The following is a 24,741-nucleotide window of genomic DNA, read 5'->3' on the forward strand; positions in this document are numbered from 1 at the left end:
ATACAAGATAAATACTTTAGATATGGATTACAACAATACTAATATAATTTACTGGAAATAAACAAAATGACTAGGGAACTCTATGCGAACCATACTCTACAGCAGTGCTTCTTTAAGTGGAAGCAGTATAGCAAGGGAAAGCGAGGAAACATATTTTAATTGTTCTAATTTTCAAAAATATTTTCTATTTTTTTTCTGAGTGTGAATATTCTAGTAATATTAGTGGTTGAATTATGGCAGTGAACTGGCAGAATCATTAGCATGGCTGGTAGAGTCGTTAGCATGGCTGGCAGAGTCATTAGCATGGCTGGCAAAATGCTTAGCAGTATTTTTGTCTGTCTTTACGCTCTGAGTTGACTTAGCCTCTCGTCCTTTCAGAGTTGATAAAATAAGTACCAGTTGAACTCTGGGGCCAATGTAATCAACTTACCCCTCCCCCAAAATTTTAAACCAATATCAGTAGCTGAAATGGTTTGTCATTTCATATGATATAGATGAAATGACTTATGTGCAAATAGTCTTTTAATGGTAATCAACTCACCAGCAGTGATGATTCGTGTTGTATTTAATTTTGTTGAATTGCAGCAACGCAAAGTTGAAAGAGTGTGAGTAAGAGAAAGGGAGTGATAGCTATATATATATATATATATATATATATATATATATATATATATATATATATATATATATACTTATATAAAAAGGTTGAAATGCACTGCTGTACAGTTCGGGACATTTTTGTTTTGTCAGTAATCATTACAAAGAAGTTCATTACCTTATCATAGAGGCGGTCATTTCTGTTTTCTTGAGACTCATTCTTCTGTTTGGTTTTTGGGCTGTCATCTTTAGAATACACTTCAAATGTTTTGGAGAAGGCAATAGCAGCTAACACACAGACTATTGGTGTCAGAGTCAACATCAGTCGCACCATCACACCAGCGAAGTAACTTGCACTTATAGCATACAACACAACTGGAGAAAGGCAATGAAAGGTCTCTTAATTATATTGTACTACACCATGAAGAAGAGATGACATTCTTACTTATATTTATTGATTTACTATCTTCAAGATATTAAATTCTGTATTAAAAATAATTGAAAATGTTAAAAATCAAATGCTCGAAATTACTTTCTCATGCACATATATATGTGTATGTGGTGATGTATGTGACACATAGGTGTATATATATATCTATATATATATATATATATATATATATATATATATATGGGAAGCAGTTCTATTTTGAGGCATGCACTATTGAAACCAGTTTTAAAATAGTTTACCATCAATGGTATTAATCTGCAAGTGCTCACTAAACTGAATTTAAAACTGGTTTGTCACACATCACATGGAAACTTACCAAAAACTCTTTCATCATTGACATCACGTATGCAGAACCAAACTCCAGCAGGGAAAGCACAGACCAAAATGTGAAGATCAAAGAAAAAAGAAACCCAAGTTGTAGGTTGATGTTCTGATACTGAAGCTATAATAGGGATGTGGATTTTAGCATAACCAGTATCCCAAAGAGAATAGAACCTTCCACTCCATGGTGCAATAAAACCTGAAAAAAAAAAGACAAATGAAAATAAAGGTATTATTTTTTTAAATAATAATAATTTTGAATAATTTATATTTTGCAGGGTATCATAGCATTACTGTTTGAGCTGGTCTTTGAAAATAATAGTTGATCTCAAAAATACTGCTGTCATATATTAAAAGATCACAGCTATTGAGCAATTATGAGGTAGAAATAGGAAAGTCTAGTGGTATCAGTTTGAAAATGTTCATTTGAAAATTTCCATTTGGAAGGAATATGTAAAACTTTGTTTGAGATGAACATTGGAATAAGGAAAAAAACATGAAAGCTGTTTGAATTGTAAGTGAAGTGAATAAGTTATACATTTTGCGAAGGCATTTTATGGGACAGCATGAACAAATAAGTTTAACAAAATTTGAACATTGGAAAGTTGAAGATCAATGCTTGAGGAAAATACATATTTGATGTGATGGTTATGAAGGGAAAATTTTGTCTGACTTCTGAAGCATGTCAAATGTTAAGAAATACATGTAGTAATCTTTAAAAATAATAATGATGATGATGATAATAATAATAATCCTTGTAATATTACGCCGTATGTAAACAAACAAGTTTGCTTTCGAAGCACTGAAATGTATGGTAGAACAAGTAGAAAGATGAATTTTATTCAACGCTTAGATACAGTATAGATATAAAGGATAAAAATCCTTTTTTTTTCTTTTTAAAAGAAGAAAAATTTGTCGGCAGCACCAAAGAAACTCATCATATTTGATGTGATGGCTATGAAGAATAGCTTCGGTGGTGAGTAGAAGCAATGCAGAGAATAGAAAAAAGATTTGAAAAAGTAGAATCAAATAGAATTAGATGTAGTGAAACACTAGTTAATCTACTATTGGATGTTAATACTCTCTAAGATGCTGGTGATTGAAAGAGATGTATTGATCTACATCGTTAAAACCACAGTAGAGCAAAGAATTAACTGGTAACATGTAAAAAAAAACACCCAGTACACTCTGTGAAGTGATTGATGTTAGGGAAGGGCATTCAGCTGCAGAAAGCAAGCCAAGACAGATGACTGGAGCCTGGTGCAGCTATCTGACTTACTAGCTCCAGTCAAACTATCTAGTCCATGCCAGTATGGAAAACACAGGTGTTAAAATGGATGATGATGATATATGTTTATGAACATATATTAAAGACATATGTGCACAGAGAGGCATACAGCTACACACACACTATAATCATCATCATTTTTATATTCACTGTTTCTAAGCTGTCATGAATTGGCCAAGAGTTATTGAAGCAGTACTGCACAGCTGGATAGCCTTTGTGTCACCAACACTTACTTGTGAAACAAATTAGATAACCTTTATTACATAGTCTTCACACAAGACAAAGCCACTGAGCAATGGAACATATTGTTTACATGAAGTGTAAACATTGTCACTGTTTTGGTTTAGCCAGATGTTTCCACCAATTGATTAATTCTGTCACTCACCAAAGAATTACTACAAATAAGTATACACATCATGGATGTTAGTGCTTGTTGCCTGGCATATGTTAAGTGATGAAGGCGGGGGTTAAATTCATTATGTCATTAGATATAGACAGGTGTTAGCAGTAATAATACATATGTTTTTGCATGCCTATGGCTAAAAGGGTAAAACCCCCTTGGGTCATGAACGACCATGTGATTGCACCTAGAAAGTTCCCTTCTAAGGTACAAGTCTGGGCAAGATTGTTTAAGGAAGACCAGCAGTCACCCATGCACTGTAGCCTCCCCTCTCCATTCCACTGATGTCCAAGAGAAAGGCAAAGGCCGATACAGCTTGGCGCCAGTGATGCCGCAACTCATTTCTACAGCTGAGTGAACTGGAGCAGCATGAAATAAAGTGTCTTGCTCAAGAACACAGCATGGTCTGTGAATCGAACTCACTACCTCATGATTGTGAACCTGATACTCTAACCACTGAGTCATGTGCATTCACACGTATGACTATGAACATCCATATTAAACACATATAGACATACATGTACAGGGAAATATATATCTACACACACACACACACACACACACACAATCATCATCATCATTTTTATATCCACTTTTTCTATGCTGCCGTGAATTGGCCAAAAGTTATTGAAGAGGCACTGCACAGGTGGATAGCTTTTGTGTCACCAACACATACTTGTAAAGTAACTTTTATTACAGAGTCTTCACACAAGACAAAATCATCAAGCAATGAAGCATACTGTTTGGATGAAGTGTAAACATTGTCACAATTTTTATTTATAATGGTAACAATGTGAAGATATGTGGAAACACACACACACACACACACATATATTTAGACAATAGGTTTCAAGCAGTTTCCATCTACCAAATTTCTCTTACATAGCAATGGTTGGTCCAAGCTATAAAAGGCACTCACCCAAGGTACCTTGCAATGGGATAGAACCTGAAACCTGGGTAGGCTGGGATGCAGACATCTAAAATTGCTCTAGTTTTTTGTTTTTGTGACCACCACGTGGCAACTAGATGAAATTTTGCACAACAATAGAGAAAGATATGAATAACAACCACACAAACTTGTCAAGCGTGAAAAGTGCATATTAACGAGTTTTTGTCGCCCTCTTGAGACCAAAACTAGAAACTAGGCCAATGGCATGTGTATTAGAGTGCTTTTTTGTTGTGAAAGAAAGATTGTGATGTATAGAATGTTGAAACAAATCTAAATAAATAAGATTGTGAACTTAAATTTACATACTATTAGAGGGTCTTTTTCTTGGTTTTTTACTTGAAATATTTTCAGTTACTGAGACATGTTTGCAAACCATTTAGATCAAATGGGAATGGGGGAGGGGTTATGAAGGGTAAATTTCGTCTGACCTCTAAAGCATGTCGAATGTTAAGAAATACATGTAGTAATATTTAAAAGTAATGATGATGATAATAATAACAATAATACTTGTAATTTTAACAAGACCAAAGAAACTCATCATTTTTCTCTTGTCTCCCTCATCTCTATGTTACACTTTATTCTTCTGCATTAGTCTCTTCTCTCATACACACTCTCTCTTGATTTCTTGCATGCATATACACACACATATATGTGGACATGCACACACAGACATACATCTCTCTCTCCACATCTCTTCATTCCAAATAGAAAATTTTGAGAAATGATAAGAGTATCCACACATGCAATCATGATACCAATCTGCTTTATTATAAGTAACTTGGACATTTGACATCATCATCATCATCATCGTTTAATGTCCGCTTTCCATGCTAGCATGGGTTGGACGATTTGACTGAGGACTGGTGCAACCGGATGGCTACACCAGGCTCCAATCTAATTTGGCAGAGTTTCTACAGCTGGATGCCCTTCCTAACGCCAACCACTCCGAGAGTGTAGTGGGTGCTTACAGGACATAAAACAGTTATTGATATCCATTTTCAACTTGTCTTCATTAATAACACTTTATATTGGTAGCTTATTAATGATTGCATAAATCGAATCAAAAAATTCAAAGGTCCCAAAGCAGTTTGTTATATGACCAGGTTGCATTGTCCATGTACAGCATGATAAATGCACTTCATACCTATATGGCTATCATTTCAAAGCTAACTGTGTCTAACATCATATACATTTTCACTTAATGCAGGATGAAAACTTTACCACAGAGGTAAACGTCTGTAAAATAATATTGTGGGTTTAAATATGGGAATTCACTACCACTTCTGTAACTCACTGGAGAAGTGACAAACTATGCTTGTAATGAATTACAGTTGAATTTGATGCATGAATATGAAAACAAGTAAAATTTAAATTTATAGATAATCCAAGTCAACATTCTCATTTGAGGTGAGCTCTAACACCTCTATTCTTCTTCCTCACCTTCCACATCATCTCCTGCTTGAGCTAAATTTTGGCAAGTACTGCATCTACACAGATCTGTGCAGGTTACTTTGTGCTGTTGACATGAGCACTGACCCTTTCCTTCACCTTTGGGTTCCTCACAGCTATTCTTCTTGCAAATGCAATAAGCAAGCTCAAGCAGAGCACTTGGTGCAGGTGGAAGACCACCCCCACACTACCTCTATAGTGGTATCTGTTACTTTCCATCCAAGGTTGTGTAGGCTGGGGATACTGGGAAACTGTTCAAGACATCTGGTAGGTACACCCGCTTGGTAGTGTTTCACCATGGCATCATGTGTGGGAGGCATGTTCATCTCCGCTTTAGTGCCCATCAAGAACTTGTTACACCGTGCTGCATTGACACTCAAACAATCTTGATCATACAGTCTACAAACAAAGTTCTCCACTGAGTATACCAGACCATCTTCTACAGAGAATGTTGCACCAAATTGTTGAATGGCTGCTTGAAAATCAACAGATTCAGTCATGAGCTTCAAGGCTTTCTTCTTAGACCGGCCACAGAAACAACTTGTTGAGTCACAGCTTGTAAAACAATGAAGGCTGATGAGGGCATCTGGTCTCTGAGATGATTTTGTATAGCTGTTAGATTAAGTGTATGCTTGTTGTTGCCTCTACCAGTGTGAAAGAGTAGCTGGGCCTGAATTTGATGAGCCTTTGCTATGCCAATAATGAAAACATCAGTGTCTGGGCTCTTTATAATGATTTTCTTTGAAAATGGGAGAACTCTTCCGTGAGTCTTAATCACATGCATGTAACATAACCTAGGGGTTATGAAGGGAACTTTTCACAACACAGTTACACACATATATACATATACATGCAATTTGAAGGTAGAGAAGTTAATGATAAAGTGCCAAAATATAATTGGTGAAAAGTTTAGGAAACCCCTTTGTTTGTGCTCACTATCAATCATCATCATCATCCATTGTCCATACTTGCATGGGTTGGACGGTTTGACCGGGGCTGGCAAACTGGAAGACTGCACCAGATACCAGTCTGATTTGGCATGGTTTCTATGGCTGGATGCCCTTCCTAATGCCAATCACTCCAAGAGTGTAATGGGTATTTTTACATGCCGTTTGTGTGACACCAATATCTGCCACAACTGCGATTTTACTTGGCCTGATGGGTCTTCTTCTCAAGCACAGCATAATACCAAAGTTCTCAGTCATTTGCCATTGCCTTTGTGAGGCCCAACACTCAAAAGGTGCTTTTCACATGCCACTTTGCCTCCGTGAGGCCCAACGCTCGAAAGGTATCTTTAATGTGCCACTGGCAGGGATGCCAGATATGTGACACCAGGAAGTAGTTCAATGTAAAATCAGCCACACGACAAGTAAAGTGTAAAACAAAGTGGAAGTTTCAGAGAAGAAAACTAAGAACTAGGGTTGATATAAATAGTCCAATGATTGAAACCGAATACCATTAATAAATAATCACATATCTACTGCTTTGTCCTTAACTGAATACTCTGCTTGCCAAAATCTCTCAAGTTACAAATACGTTTTGCCCAATGATAAAACAATGTGTTAAAAATAGTTTTAGAATGGAAAGAGAGAAACCTACATTATCAACCTTTGACTGCAATAATCAAATGAGGCCTTTCATTTTTAGCAAGATTTGGAAACACAATAAAATTTTCATATGGTAACTCTTGGCTTCTAAAATTTAAGCAAACTAGTTTGAAAATAATGGCAACTTACCAGCCCAAGTCAACCCAACAACAGTGATAAAGACCAAACCAGCTGCAGCTACAATTGAAATGATGAAAAAGTAGCGGAATTCTGATTTGGAGAGCACAGACTGGATGTACCTCAGAGCAGCATAAGCATTCAGTAGTGCAAATACACCTGAAATAAAAAACATTTCTTTTGAGTGGGTACAAAATCATTTATTTTCTTACAGAAGAGATTCAAATCAGTGAAACCAAATGGAGTCTAACTAGAGATTATAGAGCAGCTAGACTGACTTGTTACTAAATAGGCTAAACTCACTGCCACTGAAAGCAATTAGTTGGATGATAAATACTAAGGAGTAGTAAAATTAAAATTCTTTGTAAAGGTTGTAAGTACTGGGGTAGATATTGTCAATATCTAATTGCAACCAACATGGAAAATTTTACATAATATCAGTAAAGTTTAATAAAGGACAAAAATCTGAACTTTTTCAAATGATTCTGATTCTTGTTGTATGTAGAGCTTTACAAAAGAGCATTTGATTTATTTTTATGAACTTTTAGACTATTGTTCTCTTTGTTTAGCATGAGAACTCAATACTGTGTGGCTCAATTAGTTTCATAAATATGTCTAAATACATTGCATAATTAACAGAATAAATGATGACAACTTCAATCAGAATTCACAACAAATCTGTGAATGCAGCATATTAAGATCTTGCCACTATTACATAGCAGCCGTCATACATTTTTCTTATCAAAAATAATAATTTAAATAAAGAATCAATGAGAAGACTGTTAAACCAAGCTCATGAATGTTTGTTTTCATTCAACCATTTAAAATTTTTTATTTATACATCTGTTGTGTAAATAAAAACAAACAAAACATATTAAGATTAATGATTTACTTATAATTATTGAAATTATTAGGTAGCATCTTTACTTGTTTAATAATTCGTCATGTAAGAAACATCAAAATATAATGAATTTAATTAAATTAGGAACATATATGACTTTTCTCAATTTCTGGTTCTACAATTTTCTCATTCTGTTTGCATGAGAACAGAGGTGGACTGTTATTTTAAACACACACCCACCCATCTGTACCAACAAACCTTGACTTGTATGCTTGAAAATAGAAGCCACGGCATTGATCCTTTTAACTAGGAAGATTTAAAAACAGGTTGCAGCTTGTTAGGAGTTTGCTTTTGATTCTATGCTATTTATAGAAATATAGTTAAAATAAACATAATAAAGAATAACTGAGAAAGAAATAGAAAGTATAGAAAATAGGTATGGTAAGAGAAGGGAAATGATCCTGTTTGTTATTAGATGATTAAAATAAGACAAATTCAAATTCATACCTGCTGCAGCCATGTGTTCACTGGTACGAATAGGTTGAAATCCAACAAATGGAATTTGCATTGACAATAACAATCCAACGATGTAGAATGTCGTGTATGCTAGAAGTAGTGAGAAAACACATCTAAAATACTTTTACAGTAATATTTAAAAGAGAATTATAAATATTTTAAAACAATTACTGGATATTTAAAAAAAAAATCTAAAAGGAATAAAAACCAAAACAGACTAGTAACATAGCATGTTGTCTTGTGTCAACATTTTGTATTTTACGGAATATTATTTTATAAATACAATAATACGCTTTTACTTGTTTCAGTCATTTGACTGCGGCCATGCTGGAGCACCGCCTTTAGTCGAGCAGATCGACCCCAGGACTTATTCTTTGGAAGCCTAGTACTTATTCTATCGGTCTCTTTTGCCGAACCGCTAAGTTACGGGGACGTAAACACACCAGCATCGGTTGTCAAGTGATGTTGGGGGGACAAACACAGACACACACACACACACATATATATATATATATATATATATATATATATATATATATATATATATATATATATATATATATATACATATATATGACGGGCTTCTTTCAGTTTCCGTTCACTCACAAGGCTTTGGTCGGCCCAAGGCTATAGTAGAAGACACTTGCCCAAGGTGCCACACAGTGGGACTGAACCTGGAACCATGTGGTTGGTAAGCAAGCTATTTACCACACAGCCACTCCTGCACCTATATATATTTATTTTTAGTAGATATTTGTTTAGAATTTAACCAAACTTGCTTGTTGAATAAACAACTCCTCAATGGTAATTGTAGCATTCACACTCTCTAAACCTAGTATAGCATAGTTGACATTGACGTTTGAGACTTGGATATGCAATGTTAAGATGGATTTACAGAAAAAATTAAAGTTAAACTGTGAATATTAGAAGTAACTGGAGACAAAAGTAGAATAGAGGACCAATGACAGTTGTTTCATAATGTAATATTGGTTGATCATTTATGATGAAAATAAATACTTGTCATAAGAGTATCATTTGTTCATTGGTTTATTTTTATATCTATTTTCTATCTTAGCATGGTTTAGACAAATATATTATTGAGGCAACGTTTTACAGCTAGATGCTCTTCCTGTCACTGACCCTTAGCTGTTTTTTGAAGTAAGGGATCTCTTATTTCATATGCCTTTGAAGTGGATGATTTGTTGACAGATAAATGACAAAATCACCACTTGTGACTCAAGTGATTTTGGAGAAATGCAAATGTAAACGAACATACCATCAACACACACATGATTGGCCTCTTTCAGTTTCTCTCTACATAATCCATTCACAAGGCTATTATATCATCACCATTTAATGTTTTCCATGCTGGTATGGGTTGGACAGTTTAACTGGAGCTGGCAAGGCCAGGAGGCACAGGTTTCATAGTCTGTTCTGGCTTGGTTTTTATGGCTGGATGCCCTTCTTAATGCCAACCACTTTACAGAGTATACAGGGTGCTTTTTATGTGGCACCAGCACTAGTACTTTTTATGTGGCACCAGCACTAGTACTTTTTGTGTGGCACCAAAACCAGGAATTTTTACATGGCATCAGCAGCATCATAATAATTTAACTTCATATGGCCTGAACTAGAAAAAATTATCTGAAGTTTTGGTAGAGTAAATCAAACCCTCTATACCCTACAGGTTAAAAGCCTCAACATTTATTGATTTGATCTCAATATAAATCATAATGCTTGAATATATTGAACTATCATTGATAGTAAATGAAATATTTTCTACTTACCAATATAAATTCGCCTAGAATATCGTTTCATCAGCAATAACACAAAGACATGAAGTGGGATTAAGTTGATGATGAAAACATACCCACCCCAAGCTGATACCTGCAAAAGAAAATATTTTAGATAAAAATGAAAAAAGGAAATTAAAGTAATTTGTTTTAATCTAAAGAAACATTATACAATTAAACATTTCAGTAAACAGCTTCAAATCGTGAAAAGAAACTTACTTTTACATGTATTGAAAGACTTCGATTTAAAATTGCTTTAATGTTTGGCAAGGTATTTAAATTATGAACAGGAATACCATTATTTTCTATGATTTCTCTTTTAAAAGAACTTTCTGAAACAATTAACAATACTGACATCAAATTCTTTCAATTAAAAAAAAAAAAAGAAAAACAAAAAGAATGTCCCAAAATTCTTAATACAGGGTTATTCAATAAGAAAGAGCAGTTTTCAAATTTATTTTAAAAACAAACGGTAAGAGATACAAACACATTCTACATATTTCTTGATAGGGGAAGGTTTAAAGTTTATAGCTGAACATAATCAATTGAATTAAGCCTTAAATAAAATAATATTTTAATTTTGTTTTAATGTTTCATTTCATTTAAAGTGTAGTCCCTTAGAAAATGGCAACGCCACAAGAAAAGTCTTTTTGCGTGCTGCAGTTTGAGAAATGTGAATTGATTGTGCAAGTGCAATGTGAATTTCGCCGCCAATTCAATAAAAATCCACCTTGTCACCTGCAAATTTACGAATGGCATAAAAATTTCACAGAAAAAGGTTGCATTTGTAAAGGAAAAAGCACTGGTGTTCATGGTGCTCGTGTTGACTGCATACTACCTTAAAATAAACTTTAAACCCTCCCCTATCAAGAAATATATAAAATGTGTTTGTGTCTCTTACCGTTTGTTTTAAAATAAATTTAAAATCTGCTCTTTCTTTTTGAATAACCCTGTATATTAACTGAGATCATAACTTACCATATAGAAGTAGGACAATGCAGTACATACTCCCCAGAATACTGTTCCTGTCTTTACTGCTTTTATCTGCAATAAATAGATTAATTAAATGAAATAATCAATTTGAATAAAGGATTAAAAACATAACAGGAAAGGGATATTCAAATACTATCTAGGTGTGCGTGTATATCTCTCCCTGTTATATCTGTGGCAGTGTGCATGTATCTACATTAATGTATCAATCTATATCAGTGTGTAAGTGTATATGTTAATTTTTGTGCTTGTATATGCCCGTTATTGTGTGCATGTGTACACATGCATATGCATAAGTGTGCTTGGGTATATCTGTATGTGTGTGCATGTAGATTCAGAAAGGAAGGTATATAAATTCCTTTGCCAATGGTACTGGGTGAAGTAAGACGATTGACATCAACAAAATTAATACTTGCTTTGTCAATCTCAGTGTATCAATATTTTTTAGTACAATGACTAATGCATATAAGTCTGTTACATGTGTGTATCTGTATACCTGTATTTCTGATTTTTAGATAATAGTATACTGAGATAAAATAGTATACTGTCAGAAGAAATCTATTACTATATATATGATATTGAATTTCCTTGATTTAAACAGTTTAAATTTTTACTTTAAACAACATATCCAAATTCTGAGCTGGAATACCATTATTTATGTGTGTGTATATCCCATGCTAGCATAGAGAAAAAAGATGCAAAACAAATATATTAAAGTGTGTGTGTGTGTGTGTGTGTGTGTGTTTGTACATATGGGTATATTTCTATGTTAACAACTACAGATATCATTTATCAAAATCATTATGGAAAATTTTAGTTTCAACCAATTTGGTTTCTTAATTAGATCACATTTAAATCTAAATTAAATCACATTTAAATCTATATTAAATCACATTTAAATCTAAATTAAATCACAAGTATTCCTGGTATTGATTACTTTTTTCTTGTTTGTTATCACTAACATTCACATACACACACACACGTATATACATGCACAGTTTCTGTTCACTGTCTTCTGTTTGCAACCCAAAACTAGGTTAGAAAACACATGACCTGGTTGTAGTGCAGTGGAATTGAACCGAAGTTGCTAAATAAACTCCTTAACCATATAACCATTCCTGGTTGGATTAATAACTTTTACAAATTCAGATATTTGAATTTATCCAAGGAAATATCAATATCATTTGTCATCTACAGAAACATGTATAAATCTCTAAAATTAAATCAACTTCAATAAGTTAATCCATTTCTAATTGTATCAGTCATAAGAGGACTTTGTTCTGTACAGGCAGCAATATGGTGTGATGTCAACTAGCTCAGTTCTAATGACATCAGAATTTGATAGTTCCAATTTAAATCTTACTCTATATCTGCCCAAGTATCAACATCTAGCTCACAACTCTTGTTCACCATTTGTCCAAATTATGACAAATCTGTTTTGCATGTATGTGTCAATGCCTCATGCCTAACTGCATTCCCAGTTCATTTGCACTCAGTCTCTGTATGCTCCTATTACACAGCCAATGGATCATAAACACACCTATTCAAGTCTCTCAATATTTTCTTCTTTTCAGCTTTTACTGTATGTATGAATGAACATGCAAGTTCCATGATGAAATTTGCATCTCAAATGCCTATTTTGTATATTGAGTTGCAACAATGGCAACAGGTAGCAAACCTTTTCAGGAGGAAACTTTAACATTTGACATTATGCTTCAACTAACAAAATAATTAACTTATCTAAGTAATGAAATATCAAAAATAGGTGAAACATTAAGCTACATCATCAACGTATGATCTGTGCAACTTGTTAGTAGCAGCAATGTATTTAGATATTGAATCTCAGTCAGTATACATGAAGTTTCGATTTCATTTGCTGTATCAATTACTTGTATGAATTACATAATATAAATCTTAAGTGATACCCTATTGCTTTCTAAATTCTCTCAAATTTAAATTAGATATGACATTGATTTATATTTGTCAAATCTGTGCTACACTACTGCTTTAACCCTTTAGCATTTAAACTGGCCATATCTGGTCAAAATATTCTACTTGTTTAATGCTCAAACAGGCCAAATCTGGTCTCTTACACCTACCCTATAATGTCATGCTAAAGCAAACAATCACACTATAGAAATCTCAAAGCTACAAGATAATGCATGATTTATTCAAAAGAATGTGAATAAATGAGCATTAAATATTTTTGGTTTTGAATATAATAAAATTCAAATTATCTTCTCAAATGTGTAAAGAAAAAAAGAAAGAAAAAAATCAAAATTTTGAAGTCTCATTTTACAAAAACAGTATGTATAAAAATATTGTTTTTATAAAAGTTTAGAATAAGAATTAGAGTACTAAGAAAAATAATTAGGCTAGATAATTTACTATTAGTACTGTTAATGAGAACACTGCACTTCAAGTAACTATGGAATGCAATACTAAAAAGTTGCACAGCAAAATTTATTATTAAAAGATAACACCTAATAGGAAAAAATCTAAGACCAATCAGATTTTAAACCAAGGCATTGTCATAAAATCAAATACTGAAATGACATGCTTGTGTTGAGAGAGGTATGGGTTTTCAAAAGGATACCTTTTGAGTGATATCAAATAAGGGTTACAGATTCATGTCTGTGTAAAAAAAAAAAAGTACAAAAATGAGAATAATGAACGCTAGACATGTCACCATCTAAACACTAAAATGTCAATCTTGTACAAGAATGTAATGCTGTTTCCAATGAAATTTAAGAGAAGAATGAACAAGAATTGAAAAATGAACATAAAATTTATCTGAAAACTACAAACTATGACAGAGCTTTACAATAAAATAGTAAGCATAGTTGAGAAAAAATTTCTAAATTAAATTGTTTGAAGTTTCAAGACTAAAACCATTCCATTGCTGAAGTTGAAATTATTTGTAAATAAAGAAATTAATCCAACATTTTGAAGTTCAATTTAGATTCTCACAAATCATTATTTTATATTTGTTTTTATCTCCACATTTGCAGGGCCAAATTACTTAAATAGGTGAAATAAATGATCAATATCTATTTACTAATAAATTAGTTTATTAGGAAAAATAAAAGCTAATTAACATAGTAAGCATATGTCTTGGCAATATATTATAAACCTTTGCAATCTTGATGTTGGCCATAGTACACCCAGCCTGCGCCCACCCGTACACAGTGCGCTAGACCGATGGTGCTGCACGCTTTGCGGCTCCATGAACCTCAGTTCTAGTTAGTTCAAAACTCTCTTTTGACTCACAATAGAAACATTTTATTTACATCACCAATGTTGTTGAGTGGAGGAATATGGCATAGTGGTTTGGGTGTTGGATTCATCATCATGAGATGATGGATTTTGATTCTCAGGCTAGATGGCACATTGTGTCCTTGGGCAACGCTCTTCATTTCACATTGCTTCAGTTGACTTGGCTGAAAATGAGCACCAGCAACAACAACAGGGGAATTAATCCTTCCACCCACTGGTATCCTGTTTGTGAGTTCAGAACTCTCTGTTGTTTTAAACACCGTAGAAGAAACTGGTACAAGCTCCAATATAATGGGTCCAGTGGCTTGAGACAGACTTTAATGTTTTGGGGAAAACTGCTTTTCTCCTTCTATAAACAACAAATTTCATACCTCAAAAATAAATCATAATTATCTCCAGTCCTAACAGAATAAATGTAAACAAGCAGAAATATTCACATTAATAGGGCAGTGAAGTAAGACTTCAATGTCTAAATCAAATGCAATTTCAAAGTAATTATACACAGACTGTAACTAAGACAATAAAGAGACAAGTTAGTATGAGAAAAATTTTAATTATTCATGCTTTCAATTGATATTTGATGTAATTGAAACCAAGATACCTTATTATAACTGACAAGAAACCTAAACAAATTTTGAACAAAAAAACAAGTCTACAATCACATTTATGAACCCAACTAAATTCTTTTTGTGTGAAAACAGGCAGTTATATTTTGATACTAGTATTAGATACCTGGCACTGTTCAGTTTAATAAAAAGAAATCCCACAACTTAAGGTCCAAATGCACAGCGTAAAACTGCACAATACGTAGCAGTCGGTTGGACAGCTAGACATCACACACATTAACATAATCCTTGCAAGTCCTAAAAAAGCTGACACACACACACACACACCAACAAACAGTTGATTTATAAGAAAATAAACAAGGTGTAGCTGATTTTTTTAAATTGCATAGAAGGTAAATATATTAGATGATAGCTAGCAAACAAAAATGTGTGAGAGAGAAAAGAGACAGCGAGGAAGACAAAGAAAGATTAGATAGAAAAGAGATATCCATGTAGGAAGTATGTGTTTATTGTTTATTATAAATCAAAGACTATAACTTACCCAAGTATAATAGGTGAACATCAAAGCAAATATGGCAATGCCTTCATTATCATAGCTACCAGCAACAGACCTACTGATGTAGCCTGGTACTATAGAAATCATAAAAAAAAAAAAGATGTTTGAAGATATTTTATAATGAAATCCTTAACACTATATTTGAACCAAGATCTGAATATTTTAAAACTAAACAAAGCATGGAAAATTTTAAAGCCACATGTGGGAAATTTGGGATAAACTAACATTAGAGACTAATATACTAATACAATTTATATACTATATATTCTTTTCTACTCTGGGCACAAGGCCCGAAATTTTTGGGGAGGGGGCAGTCGATAAGATCGACTCCAGTATGCAACTGGTACTTAATTTATCAACCCTGAAAGGATGAAAGGCAAAGTCGACCTTGGTGGAATTTTGAACTCAGAACAAAAAGACATGAAATACCGCTAAGCATTTCAGCCGGTGTGCTAATGTTTCTGCTAGCTCGCCGCCTTTTCTATACTATATATTAACGTAGTCTAAAGACAATGGAGAACAAATGATTGATGTTTTGTTATGGAATGTATTCAATATGGATTCTATATTAAAATAGAATATCGTATTATAAATAAAAATGTTCAACAATATTTCTCTGTTGTTGAAGAGGCAGCAGTATGTATAATATCATGTGGTTAGAATTTTGAACTGATAGTATCAAATTATGACACAACTGCATTGTATCTTGAGGCTTCACTAACCTTTTGAAAATAGCTGACAGTAGACTTGTGGAATTATAAACATCATCACCCATTTTACATCCACTTATCCATGCTTGCATGGGTCAGACAATTTGTTATGGCTAACATGCCCCTCCTGTCCCCAGGCAAGATAATATTTCTCATGACCAGACACACTTTTCATGAAAGACTAGAAATGAACGGCATTGCTTGTACAACAGCGATGTCCATTTACCACAGTCATGTGATGTCAAGACAAGGGTAAACACAAATACAATATATATCATGGGCTTCTTTCAGTTTCTATTGACCAAATCCATTCACAAGGGATAGTTTGGCCTGAGGTTATAATAAAAGAAACTTGCCCAAGGTTTCATGCATTGGGCATGAAGCAAAGACCACATGGTTGGGAAGCAAACCTCTTAACAATATAGTTATGTCTGTGTCTATACATCATCTATTGTCCATTTTGCATTCTTATATGTCCATACTAAACCAGTATTAATTTAAATAATAATAATAATAAAGAACAGTTTTGTGAATATTTCAACAAGTAACAGTGCATATGTGTTCACTACAGTGAATTTTAAGGTAAAAAGAGACACAAACGAGGAAGACAAGAAAAAAAATATGTTTGAATTTAGGGATTAAATATTAACAGAAGAAAAGTCATTAGGAGTTAACAAAATTTTGGTCATTATACAAAATATCTTTTTGAATTAAAAAAAAGTGCTTAACAAAAGCGAAAGAGAAATATTTTTCATGTGCAAACATAAGTAATTTTATAGGAAACTGTTTAATATATCAATCAAATATATACCATTATGTCAAGTGAACTCAAAATATATTAATCACCAAACATGTCAGTAGAAATAAATCAATTGTACACAATAGTTATTACCTTTCCTAATTTTATCTAATTAAGTCTAATGCATATTATTCTGACAATTAAACATTGTTAGCTTAAAGGGGTGTGTTTTAACATTACATTTGTTAATCTTATCTTTATTTGAAAACAATAATGCATTTAAAAAGTAAAAGGGTTAGCAAAACAAATATATATATATATATATATATATATATATATATATACACACACACACATATACATACAGACACATATATATGTGTGCTGAAATACTGTTTTAGGGATCTTAAGGAAGTAAATGAAGTTAATTGGGTGTATGGAATATGTTAGATATGAGAGAATAGTAGACACTCTTTTTAAGTTTTATGACAATTGAAGTTGAAACTTACCAATTGCAATGAAGCATGCTGCAAAGAGACCTGCTCCTGAACTCCATATTTCCTTGGTAAAGAAATATGTAGCTAAAGCAGTGAGACCACTAAAAGAGGAAAAAAAAATATAAATAAATAAACGACATTTTATGGAATTAGTATTTCTAACCAATATGAGCGATTTAAAATTTTTAAACATACGCATACAACAGAAGTTTTGTCAAATAAGCATTAAACTAGTATCTAAAAATATAGTAGGAAATGGTCATACATATAAAGAGATCAAAGTCAGTAAAAAAAAAAAAAGAAAGAAAAAAGCAGATAGATTACTAAGAACTGAGAATTAAAATTATACCTAGCTTTCAGCTAACAATTGATGGACACACCTATTTTCTGGAGATTAATAGTCCATCACCTACTCTGATCTATGACATGAAATTTTTGTAACAGCAACTTTAAATAATATAAATATGCACTTTCATTATTTAGAGCTTTTTTCTTTTTCTTTTTGCTACTCTTCAATTTTGTCTTAATTCTCAGATTACTAGATCAGAGATTACATGAGGGTAATCTCTGATCAAGGAAACCTATGATCAAAAACATTTGACAATCCAATCCTTTTAAATATGTATGTGTCTTTCCTTTAAGATGGTAGAATATGATTTGAGGGGGATTTGGTTGCAATTTCTAGTCGGTCAAACAACAGTAAAGAAGGATGTTCATTGAGTGGTTGCATGCATAAACACTAATTCAGATTTATACACAATGACTTTATACATATAAATTTGTATACTTTTAATGGTTTAGTAAGTGAACTGCAGCACCACATGTGAACTGCAGCATCACATGTCAACTCCAGAACCTATTTCAATCTGATACATTTGTGAAGTGAACTTTTTAACCATACAGCCATGCCAGCATCTATATATTAATCATCATCAGCAACCACTGGACATTACTGTCTCGAATCCCGGGACTTGTAAAGCCAGCTGCCTGGTTTCCATGGTAAACTCAGCTTGTGAAGACCTGTTGGGCCAAGTGAGATCAAAAGTGAACCAAATTCGATGACTGGCACCTGTGCCAGTGGAGTGCTAACAGCACCATCCGAGCGGGATCACTGCCAGAGCAGAGGTCTCGTTTCTATGCCGGTGGCACGTAAAAAGCACCATTTGAGCTCAATCGTTTCCAGATTCGCCTTACTGCCACTCGTGCCGGTGGCATGTGAACAAAACATTGGACTGACTCCTGGGCAGGTGGCACGTAAAAAACACCATTTGAGCGTGGCCGTTGCCAGTACCGCTGGACTGGCCCTCATGCCGGTGGCATGTAAAAAGCACCCACTACACTCTCGGAGTGGTTGGTATTAGGAAGGGCATCCAGCTGTAGAAACTCTGCCAGATCAGATTGGAGTCTGGTGTAGCCATCGGGTTCGCCAGTCCCCAGTCAAATCGTCCAACCCATGCTAGCATGGAAAGTGGACGTTAAATGATGATGATAAATAACCGAGATCACAATATTCCAGCTGAACAGGATGCCAATTCTTCACAGGGTTATTCATTTGCAACTGTGAGGACTGGAGCCATGTGAAATGAAGTGTTTTGCTCAAGAAGAATGCACTGCCAGCTCTGGGAAGTTAAAGCATGAACTTATAACCCTGAGTACAACACACTCACACTAGGCCATGCACCTTCAGCAATATATTAATTGCTGCATTCAAATTTAATAATGATTTATGTTCAGCAGTTTCCAGCAATGTGGGGTACTCTAAAGACACTGGAAATGAATAATTAAAGGTTTAGAGGTTTGTTATTGAAATATTATTGTAATATGTTGATTTGGTAAAACAGATAATCCAAGAATGTTCTGAAACTAAACATACTGGAAAATTGAGTTCAGTGAATTTGCCCTACATTAAACGAAACTGGAATAATTTGATCATTTCATGACATCAATACTGAGAAGAATTATGGGATTAACTAATATTACCAATATTTTATAAAAACATTAAAGATTACTTGAACTATCTTTTTAAAACTTTTATGATAAGATCACTTAAAAGCACTAAATAGATGTTCACAAGAAGTGATTGAATAATTCTGAAAGCAAATCATTCCAAATTGTTCGTTTAATCTGCTTCCCAATTTCACATGTTACCAGAATATATATATTTAGCATTATAGTGGAGTTGAGTGGTAAATAAACTTCATGTAGTGAGTCAAGGAATTTCAATTAATTAAATTTACAATTGTAATGTGCAGAGGAAAACATTTAAGCTCACTGACTAATAATAATCAAATCTGAATTACAATGTAGTGAAATGAAAACATTAACTTGATGACTGATATTAATTTAATTTGAACTTTGGCAAGTACATCGATAATCTGTAAAAGATAACCTATCATAGTGCTTGACAGACCAAGAACTAGCAATATCCACATACATAGATGCATAACTTGGTATGGCAACATAATAACTGAGTGAAGTTTCCACAGAAGCCTTTGGCATTCAAATGATTTCACTGACACCCCCTCCCACCACCACATTCAAATCATAATGCAATGATGAAAAAGAACAATAAATAAACAAAGCAAACTTTGAAATTTTCAAAGTAGTTATGGTAAAACTTAATTTCAAATATTACTATTTGTTTATTTTCCTGGGTGTATTTTGGCAAATGTTTAACTGCAAATCAACATTAAATGCACTGGTACCAAGGAGATACCCCAAAACTAGCAGCATCAAGCATGACAGGCAAGACGTTGGGTCACTAAGATATAGCCAAGTGCCACAAACACATTTTCAGAAGAGCTCTACAATATTTTGTAAAATTATCATGGTTTTTATGGCTGGATGCCCTTCCTAATGCCAACAAGTTTACAGGGTGTACTGGAGGCTTTTTATGTGGCACTGCATGGGTGTAAAATAAATAAACTTTGTATAATTTTAAAGTATATGATCCTTCAAATTACTTAAGCAATAAGTATTTTACACAGTAAATTTTTATTTCAATTAAAATAAACTTTCATTTACAAAGTCACTGTCATCATCATCATTATTTTATGTCCACTTTCCATGATGGCGTGGACTGGGTTGGCACGTAAAAAACACCTTTTTGAGCGTGGCCATTGCCAGTACCGTGTGACTGGCCCTCGTGCCGGTGGCACGTAAAAGCACCCACTACACTCTCGGAGTGGTTGGCATTAGGAAGGGCATCCAGCTGTAGAAACCCTGCCAGATCAGATTGGAGCCTGGTGCAGCCTTCTGGCTTGCCAGTCCTCAGTCAAATCGTCCAACCCATGCTAGCATGGAAAGTGGACGTTAAATGATGACGATGATGATGATGATGATACATATTTAAAAAAGAAAAAAGAAATGGAAGAATCTAATACCTGAAAACAGGAGCTAAAAATACACAGATATCCCGGATATGAACTGGAATATTAAGAGTATGAAGAATCCAATGTATAGATCCTGATGTTACCATAAGTCCTGGGTAGACCTAAATATAATGAACAAAAATAAAAATTATGTATATATGTATTGCACATTTTATTTAAAGAGCATTCAATTACAAACCAGACTGATTTAATCATTATTTCTAATACAAATTACACAGTTACTGAGACAATTCTCTCACCTCTCTCTCTACTGTCCAGGTTGCATGCTCCATTCCAGTCTCACTCAAAGATATTATTTGTATGCAGAATCCACTCTCCTCACCACTCACCTGGATGTTGGCAACAAAAGCTTCCAGTTACTCTGGCTCAATTGTTTCCCTTCCACATTCTCCTAAATCCATTTACCACTTTGTGACCTCCTCCAATCATCAGTAATGGTTAGGTTATCTCATTCTGCAGAAAAGACGTTGATCTGACTTTACCATTCTCTGAAGTTCTCGTCCCTAATGACTTTAATATTTACAGCTCCTCCTCCAACACCAACCAATGCAGCCAGTGCCGAAGCCAAATCATTTACCATCCTGAACTCTCTACACCAATTAGTATCAGCTCCAACACATACCCCTGACCAACACACAGATATTCTAAACACTCTTGATCTTGACTTCCAAACCCTGCCTTTAACAAACTATCACTGTCTCTGGATGTATTGGATCATCTAACCACTGCACATACAAATCTGCAAGGCCTATCTCATCAACCCAATGGCACTTCAAATCAGCTGATCGGAGATTTACCCATTTTATGTAATTAACCCAAGGTAGCAATACAAAGGACAAAAACAATCCCTTTATCCTTTCAGATTTCTGACATAACCAAAGCCCAAATTACTTTGATATAAATTATAACTGTAAAGCTAAACCACTCCAAACATTCAATCCTAAGTTCCACAAGAGAAAAATAATAAGAGTAATAAATGATTTAATTGAAACAGAAAGCAATTGGAAGGAGGAGGAGGAGATGAAAAATGAAAAGGAAATTGAATCAGAAAAACTGTGTTGCAACAATATTCTTCCACGTTATCAGACAAACTGTAAAATGCATAACATTAAATAATCTGATTGTATGCATCATCAAAATAACACTGCAACAGTGATTGATTTAATGTCTTTCAGAAAAAAATAATTCTGAAAATAGCATATTAAGGGCAAATATATGCAAATATTGAGGGATTATCTCAAGTTTCTGATCCACCAGTTTAAGAGGCTGAGAAAATACAACCTGACAACCCCACCCCCCCCAAAAAAACCCCAACATACACACACAATAAAAAACAAAACTGCCTCATGAATTTAAACAAAAGAATTGATGACTCTAGAAGATTTATTGGGATGATCAGATCTAAATTGCCAATATGTTGAATAGAAACTGTATGTATATTCAAGAACTAATTCTTGTCAGTTATTTCAGTAGATGTTTTTAGACTGTTAAAGATCCTATACACTATTGTTAGTGCTTGGGCCCATGTCTACCCTGATTGAACTGATCTATTATCAGACTAATTCCAGCTATGACTACAACATCATATTTTCAGACAGTATCCAATTGTGTCTTGCTTTGTTTAAGATGGCAGGATGTAATCTGAAGAAGAATTAGCTGCTATTTCTAGCAGGTTTGGCAACCACTCGGTCTCCTTTAATTTGATACTCCTACAATTGTAGCCAGTCTTATTTCTTTTATTGAAAGTAGTTAGTTGATAGCAGTAGTAATTCTATTTAAAAATCTACCACACCAGCTTCAAAACCCACTTGAGGTGAAGATTTGTCAAGAGCACTAGAGAAGAGCATTAATAGCTAGTTATTAAAAGGCCAAAAGGTGGAGTTCTTAAATTTTCCACTAATACTGTGATTTGAAACTTAAACCTAATGATACCATCATAAATTCTGTTTTCTATGCTGGCATAGGCTAGACAGTTTGACAGCTCATAAGCCAGAGGACTGCATCAAGCTACAATGTCTACACTAGAATGCTTTCTAAAACTGGATGCCCTTCCTAATGTCAACCACCTTACAGAGTGTACTGGGTGCTTTTTACATGGTACCAATATACATTAATACCAAACTATGAGTAGGTATTCTGTATGCGTTCAGACAGTTTTTACAAATTAATCTAAAAGAAATGCTTTTTCGGCAGCTTATACTCACAGTTCCACCAACTATTCTGCCTAAAGGATACCAGGCTCGGTCATCAAACCAATTAAGAAAATTGTAGAACCCATTACTGACCATGTAATGAGTTGACCGGTAATTAAACCTGCAACAAAAACAAAAAGCATTGAGGCAAAAAAATCAGAAGTAATAAACAAAATTAAAAACAAAATATTAAAAAAGCAAACAAAAATACTGAAAACATTAAAGAGTAACAAATTATTGCTGCTGTTAAAGAAACCCTTAAAAACTAGGTACATGCAATTTTATACACATCACATGTTCAGACCAATGAAGTCTCTTTTGCAATATCAGTGTGCAACAGGAAAAACTTTGCATATTTTACATGACTATTAGTGTAGCACTACAGGAGTTAGGCTGATTGTAATGGTGTCATTTTTTTTTATTGTTGTTGTTACCATCATGCTTTGGACTGGTGCAGTCCATGCATTTGTTGTTTAAACACTTATCAAAAATGGTGAATGTTTTGTTTTTTTTTGCTATACCCTCTACTTTGTACATAAGTATCATTCAAGTTGCTCTTCACTGTGAGAATCCCTTTGTTGCTAGCAGAAGTAATAGCTCCAATCTTACTCTAGCTACTATGCCTTCAGAACATCCTCTTTCACTACTGATCACATCATCTGGATAACAGAAACTTGTCAACTACTTCTAGGCATTTTAAAGAATTCATTTCATGGGTTTCCTTAGCACTAATGACTCTTAAACATCTGAAATCTATTTTCAGTCAGTTTGAACTGTGATCCAATTGCATGTTGTGCACCTGCACTACACAGTAAACAATGGCTTCTTAGCTATATGTTTCCTGCATATCAAGCATAGTTACTTCCCAAATAGTTGTAGAGTACTGTAGTCCTTCTTATTACTAAGACTTTTGTTTAGCAAGGTTTATATTTAAATGTCTTTATTCTTGGCTCTGCTTCCATATTTGAAACTTTTCCACTAATCCTATGACTAGTTTGGCTATGAGAACTAGGTCATTATCATACAGAATTTCCTGCAATGTGAAAGACTTGAACTATTTTGTTATGGATTGGAGAACTTTAATAAAGAGGCGACAGCCGGGAACTGAGTGCTGATGAACATGTACATCCACACTGAACTCCTTACTGATCTTTTTAACTGTCAGCTGACTGACAACAATGCATTAAAAAGAAAAGTACAAAGGATTATAATGGCTCTGACAAATCACTCCATATCCAATCCATTGAGTGACTATCAGACAACAGGTTGCAGGATTCTATCAAAGGCTTTTTCACTAAATGCCAGCTGTGGTGGTTTATCTTTAGCTAAAAACAAGCCACCATAGCTGGCATTTTTTTAGCTTGATTTTAACTATCTTGTGGATGTCTCGCTAAGAGGGCATCTGTTGTTCCTCTTTCTAGCACATACCTGAATTACATCTTGTCTAAGATAATTCTCTTCCTAATTAGTTATTCTATTCCTGTCTATATACAT

General features: G+C 34.0%; 1 protein-coding gene across 1 annotated transcript in view; it reads right to left on the reverse strand.

The window, feature by feature from the left end:
• LOC106881117 (dolichyl-diphosphooligosaccharide--protein glycosyltransferase subunit STT3B) overlaps positions 1-24,741 on the reverse strand; it is a 50,668-nt gene that overhangs the window by 9,597 nt on the left and 16,330 nt on the right. The window contains exons 2-11 of the mRNA XM_089350581.1: positions 23,260-23,368; positions 21,047-21,156; positions 17,676-17,764; positions 15,703-15,791; positions 11,308-11,373; positions 10,324-10,423; positions 8,528-8,626; positions 7,192-7,338; positions 1,365-1,568; positions 776-972 (exon numbers count right to left, since the gene is read on the reverse strand). Coding sequence (XP_089206707.1) covers positions 776-972; positions 1,365-1,568; positions 7,192-7,338; positions 8,528-8,626; positions 10,324-10,423; positions 11,308-11,373; positions 15,703-15,791; positions 17,676-17,764; positions 21,047-21,156; positions 23,260-23,368 — 1,210 coding nt within the window. The remainder of the gene's footprint in view (positions 1-775; positions 973-1,364; positions 1,569-7,191; positions 7,339-8,527; positions 8,627-10,323; positions 10,424-11,307; positions 11,374-15,702; positions 15,792-17,675; positions 17,765-21,046; positions 21,157-23,259; positions 23,369-24,741) is intronic.

The sequence above is a fragment of the Octopus bimaculoides genome, chromosome 4, assembly GCF_046866305.1.
Source record: "Octopus bimaculoides isolate indiv1 chromosome 4, ASM4686630v1, whole genome shotgun sequence".
Lineage (NCBI taxonomy): Eukaryota > Metazoa > Mollusca > Cephalopoda > Octopoda > Octopodidae > Octopus > Octopus bimaculoides.